The sequence below is a fragment of the Agrilus planipennis genome, unplaced genomic scaffold, assembly GCF_000699045.2.
Source record: "Agrilus planipennis isolate EAB-ADULT unplaced genomic scaffold, Apla_2.0 scaffold155, whole genome shotgun sequence".
Lineage (NCBI taxonomy): Eukaryota > Metazoa > Arthropoda > Insecta > Coleoptera > Buprestidae > Agrilus > Agrilus planipennis.
Window position 1 is genome coordinate 229,464 of NW_020439161.1, and position 22,425 is coordinate 251,888.

General features: G+C 34.3%; 1 protein-coding gene across 1 annotated transcript in view; it reads right to left on the reverse strand.

Moving 5' to 3' along the window:
- Nucleotides 1–69: 69 nt before the first annotated feature.
- Nucleotides 70–22,425, reverse strand: part of LOC108737480 — a 120,871-nt gene continuing 98,515 nt past the window's right edge. The window contains exons 4-5 of the mRNA XM_018470341.2: nucleotides 3,840–3,945; nucleotides 70–874 (exon numbers count right to left, since the gene is read on the reverse strand). Coding sequence (XP_018325843.1) covers nucleotides 770–874; nucleotides 3,840–3,945 — 211 coding nt within the window. The 3' untranslated portion in view covers nucleotides 70–769. The remainder of the gene's footprint in view (nucleotides 875–3,839; nucleotides 3,946–22,425) is intronic.

Consider the following 22,425-nt stretch of genomic DNA (forward strand, 5'->3'; position numbering starts at 1 on the left):
TAAACTAAATTATTGCGCCTATTTCTTTTTTATATAAACTTTAAATATCTACAACAAAAAAATCAACCGAATAAGTTAATTTTTTAATTTAATTTTGCAAATTTATCTTTGCTTTTAAATATTTAATCTACGCCCCTGATAAGGATACTAAAGAAAGAGGGCTGTAATTATTATACTTAAAACTGCCTACTTTTGCCTCCACTCATGCACGCCATTTGAAGATTCCCGCCAGCTTCCTCCGTCCCACCTGTATTAATACTCGTTAATTATTATAAGGGTCGAAAATTATAAGAGCGGATGACAAATCGACCTTCTTCTGGTTATTTTGTACGATACAGGATCGAACTTCTTGAAAACAAATGACAAATTTTGAATATAAAACTTGTATACGTTGACTTTCTTCCAAATTTTACTTGATGAATTTTTGTTAATTCGCATGTACAACTGCAACCACAACTTAGTTACTCAACAGGTAGTTTTTATTGTTCCTCGTTGCCTTTTTGTGATAAAGACCATCAGCAAACACTGCCAAGTCATAATTCAAGAACTATACTAGGTTTACCAGTAGCGGATTCAAGGGTAGGGGGTTGGAAATTTTCCCCTACCAAAAGCTCTACAGTTTAGTAGTTTTGAATGAGAAAAATTGGATTATATTTGTCTAACAAAAATAAAAAATAACTTCAAAAGAAATATACAAAAATGACACTGAATTTGAGCGACTCAAGTTTGTAAAAAAATCGGCCTTTAAATAAAACTCATTCCAGATACTTCATGTAAAAAAACAATTTTTCATCACCAAGAGTTGTTCCTGAATACGCCTCTGGGTTTGCAAGTTTCTTAAATCAGACGTATTAAAGATGTACTGTAATGTTAACTGAAAACGGACAAAGGAGTGCTTCGTTTAGAGGGTATCACTGGATAAGATAGGCAAAATTTCACCTCGTGGCTTTTTCCAAAATAACTATTAGAATTTATTGGTAGATTAAAAATAGTAACCTCGGCACCCCGACATTTCCCTGCCCCACTGTAGGACTAAAAACCCCTTTCTTCACATTTTATTATTTTTTTTTTCAGAAACTACATAGTGGGACAAAAAAATCTGAAAACGTTTATGTATACACGGTTTTTTGTATTTCTAAAGGTGGCGCACCAAAAATATCGCCCGCTTGAAAGATGTAACTTGTAGAAAATTACAAAATACGTGTTTCAAAAAAACATCGTTGGTGTTAAGGTTTCTGGCTGGAAAATACAAGGAAAATAATTTTTCCGGATTTTTTTTGACCAATATAAAAGGCTCCAAAAAATCTGAAAAAATTCGGACAAGTAGACAATTTGATTTTACCCCATTAGTTCCTGATAAAAAACGTAAAGAAAGGGTTTTTTGTCCTATAGCGTAGCAGGGAAGGTTCCAATAAATATTTTGGAAAAGCCACGAGGTGTAATTTTATCATCTAGTACCATTTGCAGTTCAATATTATTACGAAATACTATATTTAACCAATTGTTAATATGATTATAATTATGTCCTTCTTGGGCAAGTTGCAAAAATTCCTTTTTTTTGTCCAACTTCATCCAAGATTTCTGTACCAAATGGTTGCATTTCTTTATGATTCGCGAGTTTTTCGCAAAAGTAGTTTTTGAGTTGTAAATAAGCAATAAAGAATTTACTAGGTGGACGCAACCCACGAGTGATCTAGTCAGGCAAGTCCAAATTTAAAATATCCCTGCACTTTAAATCATGTGGATATTATAACTATGAAAACCTTTTTGATGATTTTGATTTTTTCTGTGCATAATGACATATATAAAACATTCATTTGATACCACTCGCGAAAAGCTCGTCTAAAAAAGCTCGAACACACACGTGAATTGTGTAGCCAGTTATCTCTTACTCTTTCCTAACGAATGACGAGAACTTTTAAGAAAAAAATCACTCTAATTCAGATTTATCTTTCCAAATGAATCATCTGAGATTGTGAACAGAAGGGATATCTACGATTTTTCTGCCAGAGGGAAGGGCTAAAATTGATCAATATTGATTTGACCATTATAGCTACTTTTTGACCGATTGTTATGATTGAAAAGTCAATTTCTATAGATTATAATATGCTTAATAAGAATATGATAGAACTTTTTCAGTGACATTTGAAATAAAGAAATTGTGATTAAAAGTCTTTATTGAAGTTTTTGATTTTTGTGAAAAATATTGAAATGATAATAAAATGAATGTGATACTCGAATTAGCCCAAATCGAAACTTTTCGGTTTGAAATTGAAGAAAAAAAATCAATATTAATAAATTAAGGCGCCCCATGCTGGAAAATTAAAAATAATAATGTATAAGACATTTCAGTATATTTTTTAATGACAATATCTTTAGTATAAGTTATCTCATTTTGCTGGCAATTATTTTTAATAATGATTTCCAAAACTATAGCTACAGTTTGTCTAGTTCCTTTCAAAATTACATTTCTACAAAAACTTTATCGATTTTATACATTTACAGTTTCCATTTAATTGCTCAAAAATGGATATGTATAATAAGTTATTTCTAAACTTCTAAATAGTCATTTGAAAATGGCAAAGTGAGATATTGCAAAAAAATTCTTCATCAACTAATTTGCAAAAAACATTTTTTTCAAAAATTTTACCTTTCTGTTTTTGTTCATCAGTCAACGTCTCCTAGATCCATTATACAAATTCGTGAACGTGTATACTTCTAGTACGTTTCTTTTTCAGTGTTCATTATAAAAGAAGTAATTTTTTTTTTAATTGTAACAATGTTATGTTTATTTGAGATTAATCGAATCCTACATGCACGAAGTGTTTTCCATTATTTGATTTGAAAGTATGTAAATTGTTTGAATTTCGACTGCACGCGGAACTAGTCTTTAGTACAGACATTAACTAGAGGATGTGACCTACAAACGGACAGACACAAGGGTGAACAGACCGAAACGACATTATCTAGGGATTCCTGATGCAGAACTCTTAAAACGAAAGAAATTTATTTTAATACCCAAAACTGTTGAAAGTTCTAAATAAATTACTATCATGCAGATATTTATTTAGTCGGCAACTTGTGCTTTTTTTGTGAATACAACTTGTTTCATTTCAACAAAGTAGAAATATTAAAAAAAAAATATAAATGCATTTCAAAAAAATTAGGTATGAAGTTTCACTAGAATGCCATCAGCAAATGTTATTGAAGTTTAGCTTTTTAAAGGTCCAAAACCTTTGTACATTTTATTAAGTATGTGTTTGGATTATGAGTAGATACCTAGCAGTTGTTTATTTCCGTAAAATCTCTTAGACATTCGAGAATAAAATAAATACAATGTTACAATTGTTGTAATTCAAACAGATAATATTTTAACTATTTTTACTTCATTAAAAATGTATTAATTCATTATATTTGTATATTCGTAGTACGTCGAATTAACTATTCACTGTCGATTTTATAATAAAATTATTACATAGGATTGTAATTGTTTCCAAAAAACATTACTGGCCGTCTCATTATCAATAACCATACATCCTACTGAAAATATCACAATCGACGAAAAGTTACACTCGTATCAATAAATAAATAACCAATAAAATTGCTTAAATGATTTCCAATTTTCGTTCTACTATATTCTTAATTCTTTTCGTTATTTAGTAACAGCAAAAGAGAAGAACTAATTTTTGTAACTAAAGAAAAGGAAATTAATTGAACGAATTCGAGTTAACTTGTTTTGAAACTTGTTCACATCAGTATGACACATTTTCTCTTAGTATTGCCCTTTTAACGACTTTCTTTTTTAAACATTTTCCCCACCAGGTCTTTTTTGCACAAACCTTTTTCACTTTAAGGACGAAACATTTCGTCTGGACTATGTTGAAGAAAAGTTTTCCAACGAAATTGGCATCGCTGGTGTCAGCCATTTTCAAACAGGCTCGGAAACTGAAAAACAAAACAGGCAAAATTAGGAAACCTAAATGCAGAATGCAGAAAAACTTAATCAGTTGATAAAATAGTAACTATTTAATAACGAGTAATTTTGAAGGAACTAGGTATTGAAAATGTTGGTTGGAATTTTTCGCGTTGAATAAATCACTACTTTCAATACCGCCTGGGAGTTGTTGGACAGATGGGTTAATGCGTTTTAATGGTTTTCAATATGTATAAAGTTTGTTAAAGGTGTATGTCTGAAGTACTACGCTGTACGGACACGAAACGTAGACGGTGGACGCAGAAAAAAGAAATGTGGTATTATTGGGATCCGTCAAATGGGAGGAGCCTAAAAACATGGCGCCGATTAGGGAAAATTTATCGTAGTTCCTATAGTGTATTGTGCAATTATGAATGTGAACATATTGACTTTTTAGTTGATTTAACTTTAGAAGAAAACTTCGACTCCATCATCAAAAAAAAATTTAAAAATAGAAGGTGTTATGGAAGTCAATAAGAGATATGGAATGTTACAGTTTTAGGAAAATGCGAAGGTTATCTCAAGATGGGAAGGAATGGAGTACATTTCCAAGCAAGATGTTTATTATAGAGGTCAAACTTGTGCAACCATATATTCAAAAATTAACTATTAAAACTACGAGAGCGAATTGACTTTGTTTTTATAACAATATTCCCGTGAATATATGACAAATATTGCCTGATTTATACAGTAGTCGTAATAAAAATTAGGTTTCTAGAAAAAGATATAATTTTACATTTATCGGGAGATAAATACAATTTTTAACAACTTACAATTCTCTATTTTACTAAGCATGAAACTACCTAAAACGTGTAATGAATGATAAGTAGAACTAATGGAAACATAAAAGCACGTGATCTAAAAATAAACGGCCGATTGTACTGTATGCAAGTAAGTAATTAGTGGAAAATGTATTTAAAAATAAGGAACTGGTATTGAGGAAGTCATTATTTATTTATGCTTAGGGAGCGTATATATGTTATTAGCAAAGCAAACTTTCGTGTTGTTATGACCTACAACACTACTGATGGAACGCCAAAAATAGGTTTCGCCAAAATCAATTAAACAATATAAATATTTTGTCTGGGATTGCAACTTTTTTGGTTTCATGTAAATCAAATTCAGTTTCTGACACTTAATGTCGCAAACATACCTACAATCACACTAATTGTCCCGTACAAACCGAATTCGATTGATTTGCTTTTAAATATAATAATATACATTCACACGAACGACAATTTAAAAAAATAGAAAACAAATTCTGAACAAATCGTAGTACGTATTCGGAAGGGTTCAATTCCTGGCTGATACATTAAATTTTATTACTTAACTGTAACAGATAAATTAGTTTTATTTTGTGCTCGACTATAGAACAGTGTACCTTTCGTATAATTTATAATAAAATACCGAAAAAACGTACCAAAGGTTTCTGCAATTTTAATATACATATGTATCGATATACACAAGTGGCGAGTGGAGAACCGGACATAGGGATATTACATGAAATCATCAAAGGGCGGCACCACCTTTTGAAAAATACGACACATGGTACAAGAAAATTCGCAAAAATACCTTCAGTCATATTTTCATATTATAAAGTAATGTAAAGATCTACATTCAACAAAATGGCTGCCTATTATTTCTTAATAAAGAAAATACAACAAAACTGCAAACGTGTCGTAAAATTCATGATTTAATTGATACAATGACTGTAAATTAAAATAATTTAGTGTAATTAATATAGTTGTAGCATACCTTGTAAACATTTGTTGACAAAAATTTGGTTTTGGGATTTTGTGAAAATCCGCGCGTACATAACCTAACTTCGCCTCAGACTGGGAAGAACTAACACACGTGTCTATCTTTTGCCACGTGGCTTCTAGCGACAGTAGCGCCAAATGGCTGCGACGATTAGTTTCGCCAAAACCTAACTATCTCATATTTAGTGACTATCTCATATTCGGCATCCTTACCCTACATTTTCGAACGTGTAATTTCTATATTCTGTGAACGTTTTCATTTAGCCGTAGAGAACTTCACTTCTCCAGATATTTACGTCGCATGTCATAACTGATTAAATTACCAAACCATTGGTTCGTTCGTTGTCTGAACAATGTCAATTGCTAAACCTAAATGAGACAAAATAAAATGATACGACTTAAGGGTTAAATCCGTCCTTAATACATGCATATATATTAAGTTGACGGTAATATTACCCGCTTCAGGGCTACAACCATGTGTCATAACTGATAAAATTACTGACAGTTGGTAGCACTATGCGGCAGATGCATTTAAGAGTGACAGGTTAACCATACCAACGTTTAAAGTTTAAAACAATGTAACAATACCGTTACTTATTGCCGTCATTCGTACAAAGTCGATTGTTAAACTTAAATAAAATAAAAAAGAAAACGATACGATTTAAGGGTTGTTAAGTCTGTCTCCTCGCCTTCTTCACATTGGGCGCCATTTAATGTTTGTTCGATTTTATCTAATTGGAGGAGAACTGAGTTCGACAGTAGTCTTTTGTGTCAGATTTTCGTTCAGTTCAATCCAAAAAGAAACGTGTAAGTGCATCATTAGCGCCTTTTGAACGAATGGAAACAAAGGGATTCATGTCCAACCGCACTAATTGCAACAAAGAACTTTGACTAGCAAGATTTAGGGTCAAGAATTTATTGTTACCACACGAGTGTTCGTTTCTCGTGATTTGGCTTATTACTGTCCGTCGTGGACTTTCTTAATAGAAGTCTTTGTGTTATGCTCAAGTAAAAGCTTGATTCGGCTTCAAAAGTTTTATAATAGTCTAAACTTACTTACACCACTGTTGTTTCATTAAACCGAGAACGTTTTTAAAATGAAAACCATCAAACCATCGATTAGAGTTTGGTCATTTACGAATTGTTTCCATTTTATATGAAACTAGCGACCCGCCTCAGCTTCGCACGGGTGCAATGCTAATACTAAATATGTATATTTTTGTTTTGTTTAGATTATTATCGAGAAGGAGAAATCTTCCAAAGATACCCCCTGAACATCCTAAATATACTACAGAATGTCCTTATATACAACATTCACAGTTTTTTTGTCATTAGACAATACAAACCGGCCTTTTAAGTCTGTAATACCTTCGAAAATTATCAGTGTTTCTCTACTATATTATGGATGTATTATACATATAAACCTTCCTATTGAATCACTCTATCTTTTAAAAAAAACCGCATTAAAATCCATTGTGTAGTTTTAAAGATCTAAGCATACATAGGGACAGACAGCGGGAAGCGACTTTGTTTCATACTATAGGGTTGTTCGGAAAGTCATTTCGTTTTTTTTTTGTGGAAATGAAAGACAGTTTTCGTATAATAAACAAATACTTTATTAAATTATATATTGACCGTTCTGGTCCAACACCTTTTGCCATCTTTCTGGTAGTAGCATAATTACACGCTCATAAAATTTTTGGTCTTTGTTGGCAAAAAACTGATCGAGGAGGTTTTTGACCACCTCATTTGAGGTGAAGGTTTTACCGTCCAAAAATTTTGGAGTGACCGGAACAAATAATAATCCGATGGCGCCAGGTCTGGAGAATGTGGTGGGTGTAGCATTAAATCGAAAAAACGATTCCATTAAAATCCCACCAAACAGACAGCATCACCTTTTTTTGGTGAATATCGGCTTTAGAAATGGTTTGAGCCGGTTCATCTTTTTTGCTCCATGACCTCTTGCGTTTGACGTTGTTGTATACAACCCATTTTTCGTCCCCAGTGATGATGCGCTTCAAAAACGGATCATTTTCGTGACGTTTGAGAAGCGAATCGCAGACGTCAATGCGGCGACACAGATTTATCTCTGTGAGAACATGGGGAACCCATACATCCAGCTTCGAGGATAATACCAGGCCTATCAAGTGGTCATAAACTGTTGAATTTGATAAATTTAACCTCAATCCGATCTCACGTGTTGTTATTCGCCGGTTCACATCAACTAATGCCTTTATCGCGTCTTTATCAGCTTCAACCGGCCTTCCCGAACGTGGTGCATCTTCGACATCAAAATTGCCGGATCGAAATTTAGCGAACCGGTTCTGGCACTGGCGTACTGTCAACACACCTTCTCCATACACATCAGTCAATTTCTTTCTGGCTTGAACAGCATTTTTACCCTTTCTGTAGTAAAACAGTAAGATATGTCGAAAATGCTGCTTATCGCTCTCCATATTTAAAAGGGCACCAACCAAAAACTACTGCGTAGAATTAATTGAAGTTTTTCACACACAAGCCTTGCTATATGAAGCTCTCAATGCATATAAAAATTATACGGCTTAAATGTGAAGTTGGGTGCAAAAGAATACAATTAAATTCTCTGTCGGGAAAAAACGAAATGACATTCGGAACAACCCGATATATAGTGATAATGACAGTGATAGTGAAGTGGAAAACTATAACTTCTCAGTTTTCTTTTATATTTCTAAACTAAAAGATATACATACGTCGCATACTAACACAAAACTGAAAAACTGATGTACCCATCGTCATTATCATCATAAAATCATCAGTCTTAATAATTACTGGTTGGACATGCACCTCCTCTTTTTCCTGTCCTGAGCTAATCTTCGCATTTCCCTAAAACTAGAACATCCCACATCCTTAACTATCTGTGAACGGTAATCTAATGTAGGCTTACCTCCACTGATCCTCGTAACTCCTGTATCTATACTCATAGGTAGGAAAAAGTATATATATATATAATTAAAATAATTCCCGTATTAGATTACTTTAACACTCTCTCCCAAATAAGAACCTACCCTCAACTATGATCTAATCGCAAGAAGAAGCTTTTGATACCCCATTTTTCTGTTAGTAATAAACAGACTTACAATAATGTATCAACTTCAGCATTTTATCGAATTCCGCTGATGGTAATCTTTTCTCAAATTTAAAAAGTCTGATAGTATGTTGTTAGAATTACAAAGTTGCTTTTAAACTCTACTTTTAAATATGGTATTACATATATGTATTCAATGAAAATTTGGTGTTTTCCTTCGAACGTGGATTTAATTTTTTAATTATTATCATGTCTTCAGCCCAAAGACTAAACGGACATGCCCGTCTACTACTTCCTATCATGAGCCAATCCTTACATACATCGAAAATTAGAGCTAAATCTACATCTCCAACTATTTACGAACAGTAATCACCTAATCTAGATCTACCTCTACCCTTCCTAAATTTGATTATTTGATTCTGCTTCTAATATGTTTCTAACCAGTCCTTGGTATATGAGATAAGATGTTTTTTCATCAAAAAAAAAACTTTTTGGTGTTTCATTCCCACTAACTACAAATGCTGGTAGGCGGGCAGCCCCTCCAGACTACACCGAGGAGTGAGGCTGAAGGTCCCTCTTCAGGCTTCTGTAAGGAATCGTGGGGACGAGTGGATGGTGGTTTGGGGTGAGACGTGGGACGAAATGAAGACAGAAGAGAGTGAAATAATATCTGCCCCAGCATTTGCCTAAGCGATCCAAGGAAACCACAGAAAAACTTGGACCGGGACAGACGAATGCTAAGCAATGGTCTAATCCTCTAGGGTTGGTTCTTCCAACCTATCGTATCTTGCCTATACCTTATTTACTCTCATAACACCATCTATTTTCTTTCTTCTACTTCTTTTGCTGGACCACGTCCCATTAGTTTGGAGTCGGCCTCAATTCCCTCTTCGCACGATCTTGTACCATGCTAGCGTCCAAATGAATTTATTTCAGGTCTTTTTCAACCGTTGTTAACTAAGTAGAAGATGGTCTTCCTCGTCTCTGATTTGTTGCTGCCATATCAGGGGTAAGCCTTACACTGTTCATGACCATACCATTTTCTCTCAATTTATACAGTAGGTGTCACTTTGAGGCTCCATCTGATATATTCATTTTGTATTCTAATCTTTCTAAACCTTCCACATTATTACAAATCCTTTCTATCTACCGTATTTTAAGCACTTTCCTATAACATCACATTTCAAACAATTTTTCTTTTCTTTTCCTCAGCAGCGCCAACGTTTCACGCCCATACAAAACAGTGCTCCAAACATACACTTTTAATAATCTTTTTCAAATTTCTAAATTAGCCAAAATCTTGTTAATAGTCCGAATGTTCTTGGGCTTCTTGGTGGTTTACTTGTGTACTATTATCCATATTTATTTATATTAAACGTCAATATGTTTACGATATGTATTATATTTGAAAAGCATGAAATGTAAATTATTTGATTTGAAGGCTAGATTTTTCATCGCACAAACCGAGACACAACATCCTCATGTTCGTAAATATGTAGATATTACACATGTACATGGAGTGCTAAAATCATAACACTTCATTTGCGTTCAAAAATCAATTAAAAATGTACCTTATCCCCACTTGACTATTTAACGATTACTGCCAAATATGCATTCGAAATAAGAAGACAATCGAGATGGATTAGACGTTACGGTGGTCCTCTCCATATCCGTCCCGCGAACATGACAGTTTGCCAAAACACTTGTTTAAAACTGTACGTTCGTACATGCATCGAAAATTTCGACAACGTAAATAATAGCATGCCTCCACGAAGCACAATTGTGAATTCAACAACGAACGAAACGGCGGACGAAATGAAGTGCCATTGAGGTCGAGTGGTTTCACGGTTTCTCCAGCACTTCAGAATCCATTCAGCGACATAAGAAGCGGTCGTAAAGAGCGCGTTGTCGTAAAATTAAAAAGTCGGACGCGACGGACCGACCGACATATCGCGCGCACCTCAGTAGCCGACTCATCATATTGTTCCAATGGCCGTATATCAAAAGGCAGTAAATACTTCCCAACCAAAAGCCCATCGAGTGGACTGTACGGATCGTATTTCTCGGGCCAAAGAGTGTGCTTGAACATCGAAATGACCACTTACGAGAAACTTATTTGGACGGAAGACGATAAAGATACCCGCGTGGACGCGACACGAGACGACGCGAAACAAAATGTGACCCGACGTAGCAGGAATTCTGCCTTCTGGCACTTCAGGTGAAACAAGGACAGCAATTATTTCCTTTGATGATACAAAGCATGACCCATTTATTCAGTAAAAACAACTTCTTATTGTTGGGTGCAATTGAAATGGAAAACAGAAAAATTAAATTCAAAATTAGGCTAAGTGTGTAAGACAAAGACCCCGAGGTGCAATGACTTTAGGTCAGATAAGTTGACTCAGGTACAGCTAATTTGCGCATTCAAGTTGCACCCCACCTTTGCTTATTTATTGTCTTGTGTCTTAAGTCCTCGTTTCGCGACCGCTCAAAACTGTAGGTGCTCCAAACGTACACATTTTTTTCTCTTCCTCGGATTTTCAATTAGTTAATTGTTAAAAATAACTTGCAGGCTGTTTAGTGAAGTTGAATTCCTTTTTGAGTATATTGCTAACAGCAACTTATGGCCTTCAGTTTTTCAAATTTGCAAACATAAAGCTTCCAAAACGTTTCCTCAAGCATTTTGGTGTCTGTTGTAAGGCGTACAAACTTCTTTTTAGTTTAGAAAATCAAACATAGGAGTTAATCAACTTGCCTCTAGGTGCAAGAGCAATACTTTGTAATTGGGTTTTAACTAACGACAAGGGTGGATTACTCCAGTAGCAAATTAAGAAACCGTACGTTCAATTTTAAGCATTTGTTGTAAATTAGGGGTTGTCTCTTGAAACAGTTTAACGTCACAAGAGCATTTTTGTAGGATGTGATGTAGAAGGAACAACCTGAAGGTTTTAACGATGACAGTGAGAAAGTTTGTAAATTAAAAAGAAATTTGTATATAAATTTTGAAACCAAGATTACATAATAAACGCTTTGGTCATAATCGACTCCTTAACATTGACCAAAACCCTCTACAACAAGCCGTGGTTTGTATCTATCTATCACACCATTTGATTTTGTTTTAAACCGAAAAACTCTTTTACAGTGTATTGCTCTTGCATTTGGAGGCAAGTTAAGCAATTTGATTCTTCTTTCTTAAAGACGTCTCACTATTCATAGCTTTCATCCACTCTCTATCTTTTATGAGATATACTTGGAATAACGTGCAGATTTTATCTTTTCGACAAAAGCCATTTGTTCTTTTAGGCAGAAAAAATTCAACCAATGACTTTGCAAGCCATGGACACATCCTTGGAAATGAGAATAAAGATCCAGGTAGGAAAACTTTTGAAGAAATAAATCAATTTTGAGTATTTTATAGTACCCACTTGCATCAAAACTTTCCCTTAAAGAAATATTTTCACTATTGGTTTCCGTCAAATGGGAGGAGCCTAAAAACATGGCGCCGATTAGGGAAAATTTATCGTAGTTTCTATAGTGTACCGTGCAATTTCCAAGTTTTTAAATTACGATAAAATGATAAGTATTGACACAATATGTGATTGGGCTGACACAAAGCCTCGGAAAGGAAATTTCGTTGAAGGTGAGCGTGTTTTTAATGCCAATCACATTATAAAATTCGGAAATAACAAATCCGGAAGCTAGCCTTCAAATTCCGTCAAGTTTACTGCCTACTTTTTACAAACTTCGGATTTAAAAAGTGATTCACGTTATATAATTGGTGAGGTGATTCTGGGTGATTTAAGCAATATCATATCAATGACTTGCACGTGCAAAGCCGATTTAAGAGAACGTTGCAAACACATTATTGCAACTTTGTTGTATTGCAGCAGGTAGGTTCTTAACCTCAAAATACTTATATCGTATCATTAGAATTGTGTTAAATCAATTACACAGGAATAAATAATTTCTCACTTTATAATTTTAGTATGATTCTAGTTTTAAATATTAAGGTTATGGCTGATGGTAAATACTTGCTGAAATATAATCATGTGCATTAAAATGACGTGAACAAATTTTTATTCCGGAATTCACTTCTTTGATACCTACTGCTTTCATCCAAGCTTCTATTAGTTTACTTTTTTCTCTAATTTTCCGAATATATTTTTTACATATATAAAACGGTTAGTTTTTATTGGAAAGTAGTTAATGTAGGTGAAGAGTGAAGATCTATGTCTGAAGTGCTATTGCAGCTTTTCACTGAACATATTAACTTTTTATTTGATTTAACTTTAGAAGAAAACTTCGTCGACTCCATCATCAAAAAAATTTTTACTTTTTTAACGTGTTTTATTATTTTAATAAACAATTTTACAATTTGCGTGCACAATTCCTATGTAAATTTTTCCCTCGTTCGAGTTATAAATTTTGCCACCAGATGGTGTATGCCCATTTGACGGATCCCAATACATTTAGATTTCTTTTCACTTATTATCTACTGTAACGAAGTTATTATTACTATACGTTCATAAACCTGTCACTGCAAAACAACAAAAAGAAAACTGCACGAAGTTACCCAACACCCTAGATCAAACGAACAGCTATGTAGGTAAGCACATTTATTAGCATTTCCCCAACTTTACGACTGACAGTGTCACAATATGCAGATCAAAACTTTATTAGGCAAAAAAGGAATCGCGTCATTTGCGTCTCCATTACAACAACCGCCTGCAAGCCCACGAACCAACCCATAACATCCACTATAATAAAAGTCGGTGTCTTATATACATCAATATATCACCACCATTTTTTCTTCTATGCCGATCTCCTCGGACTTTTATCTACGTCCGATCGGAAGGAGGCATTGTTGTTTAAGTATTGGGTGCGTGGCAATAGGTTTTTACGACGGACGCGTCAAGAAAAGAACCGATAGAAAGAAAAGCAGCTTCGTGCAGCAGCACCCCTGCCATCTACCTCCGGTCGACCGGAAGTTACAGATAAAGCCGCGTCCGGAAAGGCAAATGTGGAATTAGTTTTTGCACACCGACCAAACCGATGACGACCTGAATTTATGAGGGTCCCAAACGTCTACCACTCCATCAATTATTGCTTGTCCTTAGGGTGAATTGTTCAATCATGTGTAACAATAATGGACCGTCTATTGTTCAGTTTCATCAACATCTTTGCCTGAATACAATCATGTCGGTTACGATAAAAGATTCATTTTGTGGTCTACAGTTCTAGTATATAATACAGTAGACAGCCGATACGGTGAACATCTCATAACGGAAACGTTGCAAAATGTGAACAGAATATTAATTATGCTAATTTTGGCGAAACTTATCGCAACAGCCATTTGGCGCTACTGTCGCTAGAAGCCACGCGGCAAAAGATCGACACGTGTGTTAGTGCATCCCAGTCCGAGGCGAAGTTAGGTTATGTACGCGCGGGTTTTCACGAAACCCCAAAACCAATTTTTTGTCATCAAATGTTTACAAAGTATGCTACAACTGTATTAATTACACTAAATGATTTTAATTTACAGTCATTGTATCAATTAAATCATGAATTTTACGATACATTCGCAATTTGTTGCATTTTCTTTATTAAGAAATAAAAGGCAGCCATTTTGTCGAATGTAGATGTTTTCCTAATATGGAAGCTCCTAAAATGAGATATCTCATATTAGGATATATAAAAATATGACTATTCGAAAAATTCTCTTTTCTAGATGGCGTCGATCAAAAGAAAATAATAATTTTGTTATTGATACTGTTTAATAAATGCCATTTGAAAATAACTGTGATTATGATGAGTCTAATATAAATTGTATCTATGTACGTTACATATATAAATTAAGTCGTACTTAGATCTATTTATTTAGGAGTATGATGTTGTTAATTAAAGAATATAGCCAATAAACTGTTTAATTTAAATTAATTTCTTTCCTTCCTAAATCTATACTCAAATCCTAAAGAATCTAATATGAAACATTATCTCATATTAGCAACGCTCAGCATCTCATAATAGGACACCATTTGCCTAAGACGTAATTTCTGAACTTTTTATTATTTTTTGATATAATAAGAAATAAATATTATACTTAGAACTAAACGGTCTCTCATAAATAAACTTCATTAAATACCCTAACGAATATTGCAATTTTCATAGTGATTAGTGCAATAATTTATGTTTTATGGACAAAAATAAAATATGGTATCTCATATTTCTTCTTTCATCCTTACCCTACGTTAATATTAAAACAAAAAAGGCTAAGAATAAATGCGTTATGCAAATTTGCCAATTGAATTACATATAAAAATATTCTTATATTTACTACTGTTTTCGAACTAGTGAAACAAGATAATTTTGACACTCTGGTATTTGGTTTTTATCCGCGATTATTTGCAATATCCTATTTAATGTAAAAAGTTATTATAGTTTTTAAACAAGTAGACGACAAACTTAACGACAGCAAGCGTTTCTACATCTGCCCCAACGTAAAGTTACAACTCTAAACGTATATCCCTTTCTTGTTTATTCATTCATCCAGTCATCTGCTAATGCTTAGAGGATTTTAAGAAAAATCAAAATATATTTTTGAAATGTCAAATTCTCATACAAACGTTTTTTATTTTCTTTTCGTTATTTTCTCTATAAAATAATGTAGGAAAGATAAACATAGATGTCATGGCAATATAGACCTTTCTAAGAAATTTAAATATAACGGTCGTTCCTGGTAAACGAGAACATGAATGTCTCGTAAGTAGATAGGTCCGTAATTGTTTCGTTAGGGTTAAAAAATGAACGGGACAGTTGTCGTGTAAAACAATCGGTTGCAATGAGACAGCAGGCCGTGTTCTGACAATTGCCGATTAAATAAAGGGCGCGGCCAACTGTGAAGATACTTCTCTCAATCAGATAATCAGTGCACGGGTCATTTCTTTACCGCCTTTTCCGAGAATAACGACCACAACCTACTGACAAACACCAGAAACACGACGAGACAGAACATCTAAAGTTGATAATTGTGGTAGATCAGGGCCAGGAATTTAAACTGAAGTAAAAGCAAGAAAATCTTGTTCTGGTAGTTTTTTATATCAATTTTTCTCTGGTATGAAAATGTAATCAAACTAATAAAAATAACTTTAATTCGTCGGGCACCACTATTTACAACATACTTAGACCATTTTTGACGGTTTAATGTTGGTAATCAGTTATGCACCTTCTTTGGTAAACTTCAAACCCAGGTGATTAAGGTAAACGACAACTATTAGGTACTAGGACTATTTAGTACGATGAAGCTATAAGACTTAATAACCAACCAAAAGAAATGTAGTTGTGCATGAGAGTAGGGCATATGTTGGCCCTTTTATACTGAATGAAACCAGTGCAATACACTATACCTTAATTTGGGCTACACTAACAGGTATACTTCATTTACCTTCTCTAGCGATATGCCCCTTCCAATGTCTTGGACGCGCGCTGACAAAATCGTAGGTAGGGAGAAAAAAGCTCATTATACTCTCGACTCTTGTTCATTAAACATACTTTTTCATACAGTACCTGCCAAAAGTTTTGTTCAATCATGAATAGTAGAGCGAGTCGAAAACAAGCGTTAAAGCCTTCAATATGTCTTCAAATATAAATAAACATCTCGTTGATTTTTTCAGTAGTAAATAGTACCAATAACAGCACATTTGAGCAATTGTAGTGGATAATATGGTCAATTTCTCCGCGCAGTACTGTACGGATTATACGCTCCTCACCGGTTAAGAGTTTGACCGAGAGTTGTCTCCTTCCTTTTCTTACCTAGTCCTGTTCTTTTCTACTTTGCGTCGGTCAAACTGAAGGTCACATCGCTACAGAAAGTAAACGAAGTATAGGTACTATTAAAAATATCAAAAATAGTACAAATACTTCATATTGCTTAGTTCATAAACCCTAATACGGTAATATGAAGCTGCTAGGGAAAGTAATCTTGTAATAATTGATGGAATCATATATTTGAAAAAATTGGGTCTTCTAGAGAATTGTTATTTACTACAGGATGAGTTCTCAAGCGCTAGTAATGAGTCATTCATTTCTAATATAGAAAAATGTCCTTAATGTCCTTTATTGTGAAAACTAGACCGAAAGGAATAGTTAACATTATGGTTAATTGTTTATTGTATACAACTGCTCTTTAGAGGGCAAATTTCATTCTCTATTTCTTGATTGTTGATCATAATTCAACACAGAAAAATCCTGATTTAATGTTCTACTCTTCAGGTCGGTGTAAGTGTCTACCAGTTGTCGAATAAGCAAAGAGTAAAATATCATAATTAAAATACAGAGTGTTATAACACGACCTGGTCAACCATTGATACTGTCTGTTGCATTAGGCATGGTTCAAATGGCACTCTGAAGTCCTGTTTTATATTAAAATCCATAAAGCAGCACAAGAACAAAAACAAACACACCACAAATAGTAAAACAAACTTGCAAATATTTATTAATTGTTCAGGACGAATCTTCATTTCTGTGAGCCTACCTGTGACTCAGGAACTACTGTGCTTAAAGTCAAAGAGATTACAGGAAGTTCTTAGGCTAAAGGGACTTCCAACAAGATGCTGAATTTTTTACTCCTCAAAGTGCCCACCCTTAAATTCCGTTTTCATACATTTTTAGAGCTGTATGACTATATTTGCTATTGTCTTAATTGTATCTGCTTTTATTCCATTCTTTAGATTCCTAATAGTTGACTTTTGTATATCCTTTCATTATTATCATAAACCAATTTGTGCTTCTACTAAAAAATACCTAAAGCTTGAAAGCATGAAATGAAAATGAACCTCCACTTTTTCCTGTCCTGAGCTAATCTTCGCATTTCCCCAAAACAATCCACATCCTTAACTATTTGCGAACAGTAATCTAATCTAGGCCTACCTCTACCCCTCCTAACTCCCGTTTCTACCTTGTTTCTGACTGGACCTTCATGCCTGAGAAGGTGTCCTACCAACCTATCTCGCCTATTTCTTATTGACTTCCATAGAGTCCTCTGTTTTCCTGTCCTTTCTAATACCTCTTCATTTCTAACCTTCTCTATCCACGACATCCTAATCATTCGCCTGTAACACCACATTTGGAAGGGTTGTAAACTTTTCTTCTAAATTAATCGTTGTGAGTGAACTCAACATTACGCTATCCCCTGCTTTATATCCCTACTACTCCTTCCGTCCTGACTTATCTAGCTTCCTGGATACTTAACTTTGGTCACTTCTAATTTTTCGTATCCCATCCTATCTTTATATTCGCTCTTTCCCTACTTTTTCTTCCCTTGCATACCAGTATTTTTGTTTTACTTTTGTTTATTTGAAGATGAAGTACGAAATAAAAAACCATTTAACAACTATTTTGCAACAATTTGAAATTTTAAACTCGCTAGGTTTCACGGGTAAATCTCAGGATTTAGAATCATTCTGGCTTTTGCAGGAACATAATAAATGGTTCCTTTAATCAATAGTTTATTTTTCCCATGTAAATAACTATCAAGTTATCTTATCCATCACGCACCGATGCTTCTACCCGTCTTCAACTACAGACGCGTTTTTTTCATCTTCTATTTTATTCGTCTTTCGGGGTTTATATGCGTAAACGTATCAAAGATTAGAATCGTGATCGGTACCGGCTTTAGCCCAGCGATTCCACCACTATTTCAATCACACAGGCAGGGGTCCCACCGGGACATTTGTTACTACCACTTTACTACCCCTCGAATACTTGCGACACGGTGTCAGCATTACAAATGATTAAGTCGGTTCGAGAATGATGAATGCACACTACCGGCAGGCAGGGCGGCTAGGTAGAGAATAAATGTTTCACAAGTCACTTGGATCACGTTGCATTGAACTAGACATCATATGTCGACAAGCAAGCCGCTTTTCGATTGTTATTAGACATTGTTGATCGTTTGTGGTAAACGTGAATTACAATTTCTTTTCTTGTTGAGCAACTGTCATGCATCGAAGAGCACAGATAATGATGCTACATTACCGATTGAGATGTGTACCAATCAAATTGTTAGCATTATGATCTCGATGTGCAAGTGTTTCACAGGGGGAACTTTGAAAAGGAAACTTGCAAAAAGCGAATTATGAAATTTTAACGAAGTGTCAATGAAAATCGATCAAAATTCTTAGCATTATGATCACCTCTTGGTCATAAACTATAAATTATTGTTAATTAATTACTAAGAAATTTCTAAAAAAGTGTTTAAGTTAGCTCAATCAATACTGATATTATGACGTTTGGATGTAGGAGGTTATCTTTGAAACTACTCATCCGATTTCAAAAATTCTTCCACCAGTATTTAGGATGGACCTTTAGAGGGTACATAAGCTATATATTATTTCGTAAAAGTAAAACAGCTTTTAGTGAAAACCAATTTTGCAATGTATTTCAACGAAAACCAATCTATACCAATATGCTTCTTGCGAAAGCTTCCTATTAAACCTATTAACTATTAAATACCTCTAATAGCCTGGGAATGATTTGAATTTTTTTAAATCTTTGAATACAAAAGTATCGGTAGTCTTATGCCTTGAAATTAACATGGGGCATAATTGTGCCATTCTGGATTTGAGCGTTGTCTCTGGTTTTGTTTGGTTATGGTCTATACAAAGTAATTGTTGAGGGAGGGGGGCAAAAGTTTCAAATCAAAAACTGGTCGTGAAGAAGTTACTGTAAACATTGTTAGAATAACACCGTTGTAGGTTTTGAATTCTGATACCATAATACCACAAGAATAAAGTTTCTGTTATTTTCTTTCAGTTAATTTGAACATATTGCTAAAGTAATGATATAAAAGGGTGGAACTAATGTAGGAACATATTTTGGGTGTGTTTCGAAATATAACCCAACATACTGGCCAGTGCTGATGACGTCATAAATCGACGCCATATTGTACTGGTGAGACAAATGTGATGTAGTAGTATATCAAACGGACGTATATGCATCAGACTTTGAGGAATGTTTTATTGTAAGAAACTTTAATAACTTTTAGACCAAAATATTGTAAACGAGCACAAACACCATTGTCAATATGGCGTCAATTTGACATCATTGCACTGGCCAGTATATTTCGGAACGAATCAACAGTATGGCGTCGATTCATTACGTCATCAGCACTGGTCAGNGTTTTATTATTTTAATAAACAATTTTACAATTTGCGTGCACAATTCCTATGTAAATTTTTCCCTCGTTCGAGTTATAAATTTTGCCACCAGATGGTGTATGCCCATTTGACGGATCCCAATACATTTAGATTTCTTTTCACTTATTATCTACTGTAACGAAGTTATTATTACTATACGTTCATAAACCTGTCACTGCAAAACAACAAAAAGAAAACTGCACGAAGTTACCCAACACCCTAGATCAAACGAACAGCTATGTAGGTAAGCACATTTATTAGCATTTCCCCAACTTTACGACTGACAGTGTCACAATATGCAGATCAAAACTTTATTAGGCAAAAAAGGAATCGCGTCATTTGCGTCTCCATTACAACAACCGCCTGCAAGCCCACGAACCAACCCATAACATCCACTATAATAAAAGTCGGTGTCTTATATACATCAATATATCACCACCATTTTTTCTTCTATGCCGATCTCCTCGGACTTTTATCTACGTCCGATCGGAAGGAGGCATTGTTGTTTAAGTATTGGGTGCGTGGCAATAGGTTTTTACGACGGACGCGTCAAGAAAAGAACCGATAGAAAGAAAAGCAGCTTCGTGCAGCAGCACCCCTGCCATCTACCTCCGGTCGACCGGAAGTTACAGATAAAGCCGCGTCCGGAAAGGCAAATGTGGAATTAGTTTTTGCACACCGACCAAACCGATGACGACCTGAATTTATGAGGGTCCCAAACGTCTACCACTCCATCAATTATTGCTTGTCCTTAGGGTGAATTGTTCAATCATGTGTAACAATAATGGACCGTCTATTGTTCAGTTTCATCAACATCTTTGCCTGAATACAATCATGTCGGTTACGATAAAAGATTCATTTTGTGGTCTACAGTTCTAGTATATAATACAGTAGACAGCCGATACGGTGAACATCTCATAACGGAAACGTTGCAAAATGTGAACAGAATATTAATTATGCTAATTTTGGCGAAACTTATCGCAACAGCCATTTGGCGCTACTGTCGCTAGAAGCCACGCGGCAAAAGATCGACACGTGTGTTAGTGCATCCCAGTCCGAGGCGAAGTTAGGTTATGTACGCGCGGGTTTTCACGAAACCCCAAAACCAATTTTTTGTCATCAAATGTTTACAAAGTATGCTACAACTGTATTAATTACACTAAATGATTTTAATTTACAGTCATTGTATCAATTAAATCATGAATTTTACGATACATTCGCAATTTGTTGCATTTTCTTTATTAAGAAATAAAAGGCAGCCATTTTGTCGAATGTAGATGTTTTCCTAATATGGAAGCTCCTAAAATGAGATATCTCATATTAGGATATATAAAAATATGACTATTCGAAAAATTCTCTTTTCTAGATGGCGTCGATCAAAAGAAAATAATAATTTTGTTATTGATACTGTTTAATAAATGCCATTTGAAAATAACTGTGATTATGATGAGTCTAATATAAATTGTATCTATGTACGTTACATATATAAATTAAGTCGTACTTAGATCTATTTATTTAGGAGTATGATGTTGTTAATTAAAGAATATAGCCAATAAACTGTTTAATTTAAATTAATTTCTTTCCTTCCTAAATCTATACTCAAATCCTAAAGAATCTAATATGAAACATTATCTCATATTAGCAACGCTCAGCATCTCATAATAGGACACCATTTGCCTAAGACGTAATTTCTGAACTTTTTATTATTTTTTGATATAATAAGAAATAAATATTATACTTAGAACTAAACGGTCTCTCATAAATAAACTTCATTAAATACCGTATGGAATATTGCAATTTTCATAGTGATATTGCAATAATTTATGTTTCATGGCCAAAAATAACAATGGTATCTCATAATCGGCATCCGTACTCTATATATCTGTACTCAAATAAACCCACCGAATTATCATTAGATTATGTAAGAAGCCTTCATACTTCTGATGAACGAGTTTCTCTTTGCCATTACGAGAACATTGTGTGCGAATTTCGAAGCAAAAAGTTTCAAGTTTCTTATGGTCGCGTATAGACAGACACACGAGTGATCCCATAAGGGTTCCGTTTTTAATTCGGACGTAAAGAACCCTAAAAAGGATGTGATACAAAAAAAAATCAATAGACTAACTAAATACGAAGAACCCAAAATCAGTAGCAGGGCAGAACTACAAAAGAACTGCCAAAAATATTACCTATTGTTTTTTTAAGACCTAATTGTAGATGTATTTCAATATTTTCAATTTCATAATGATACTGACTGTTTGAATAAGTCTCTTATTTCGTTATTGTCTACCAAAACAGCGACGGGATTTATTTTAGGGCGATTGGTCACTGCAATTAACAATTTAAACAACATTTTTGCAGAACCGAACCATTTAAAAAAGACCTTTTTTCTATTATTGAACAATAGATATTAAACCAAAACAAAGTTAGATACAA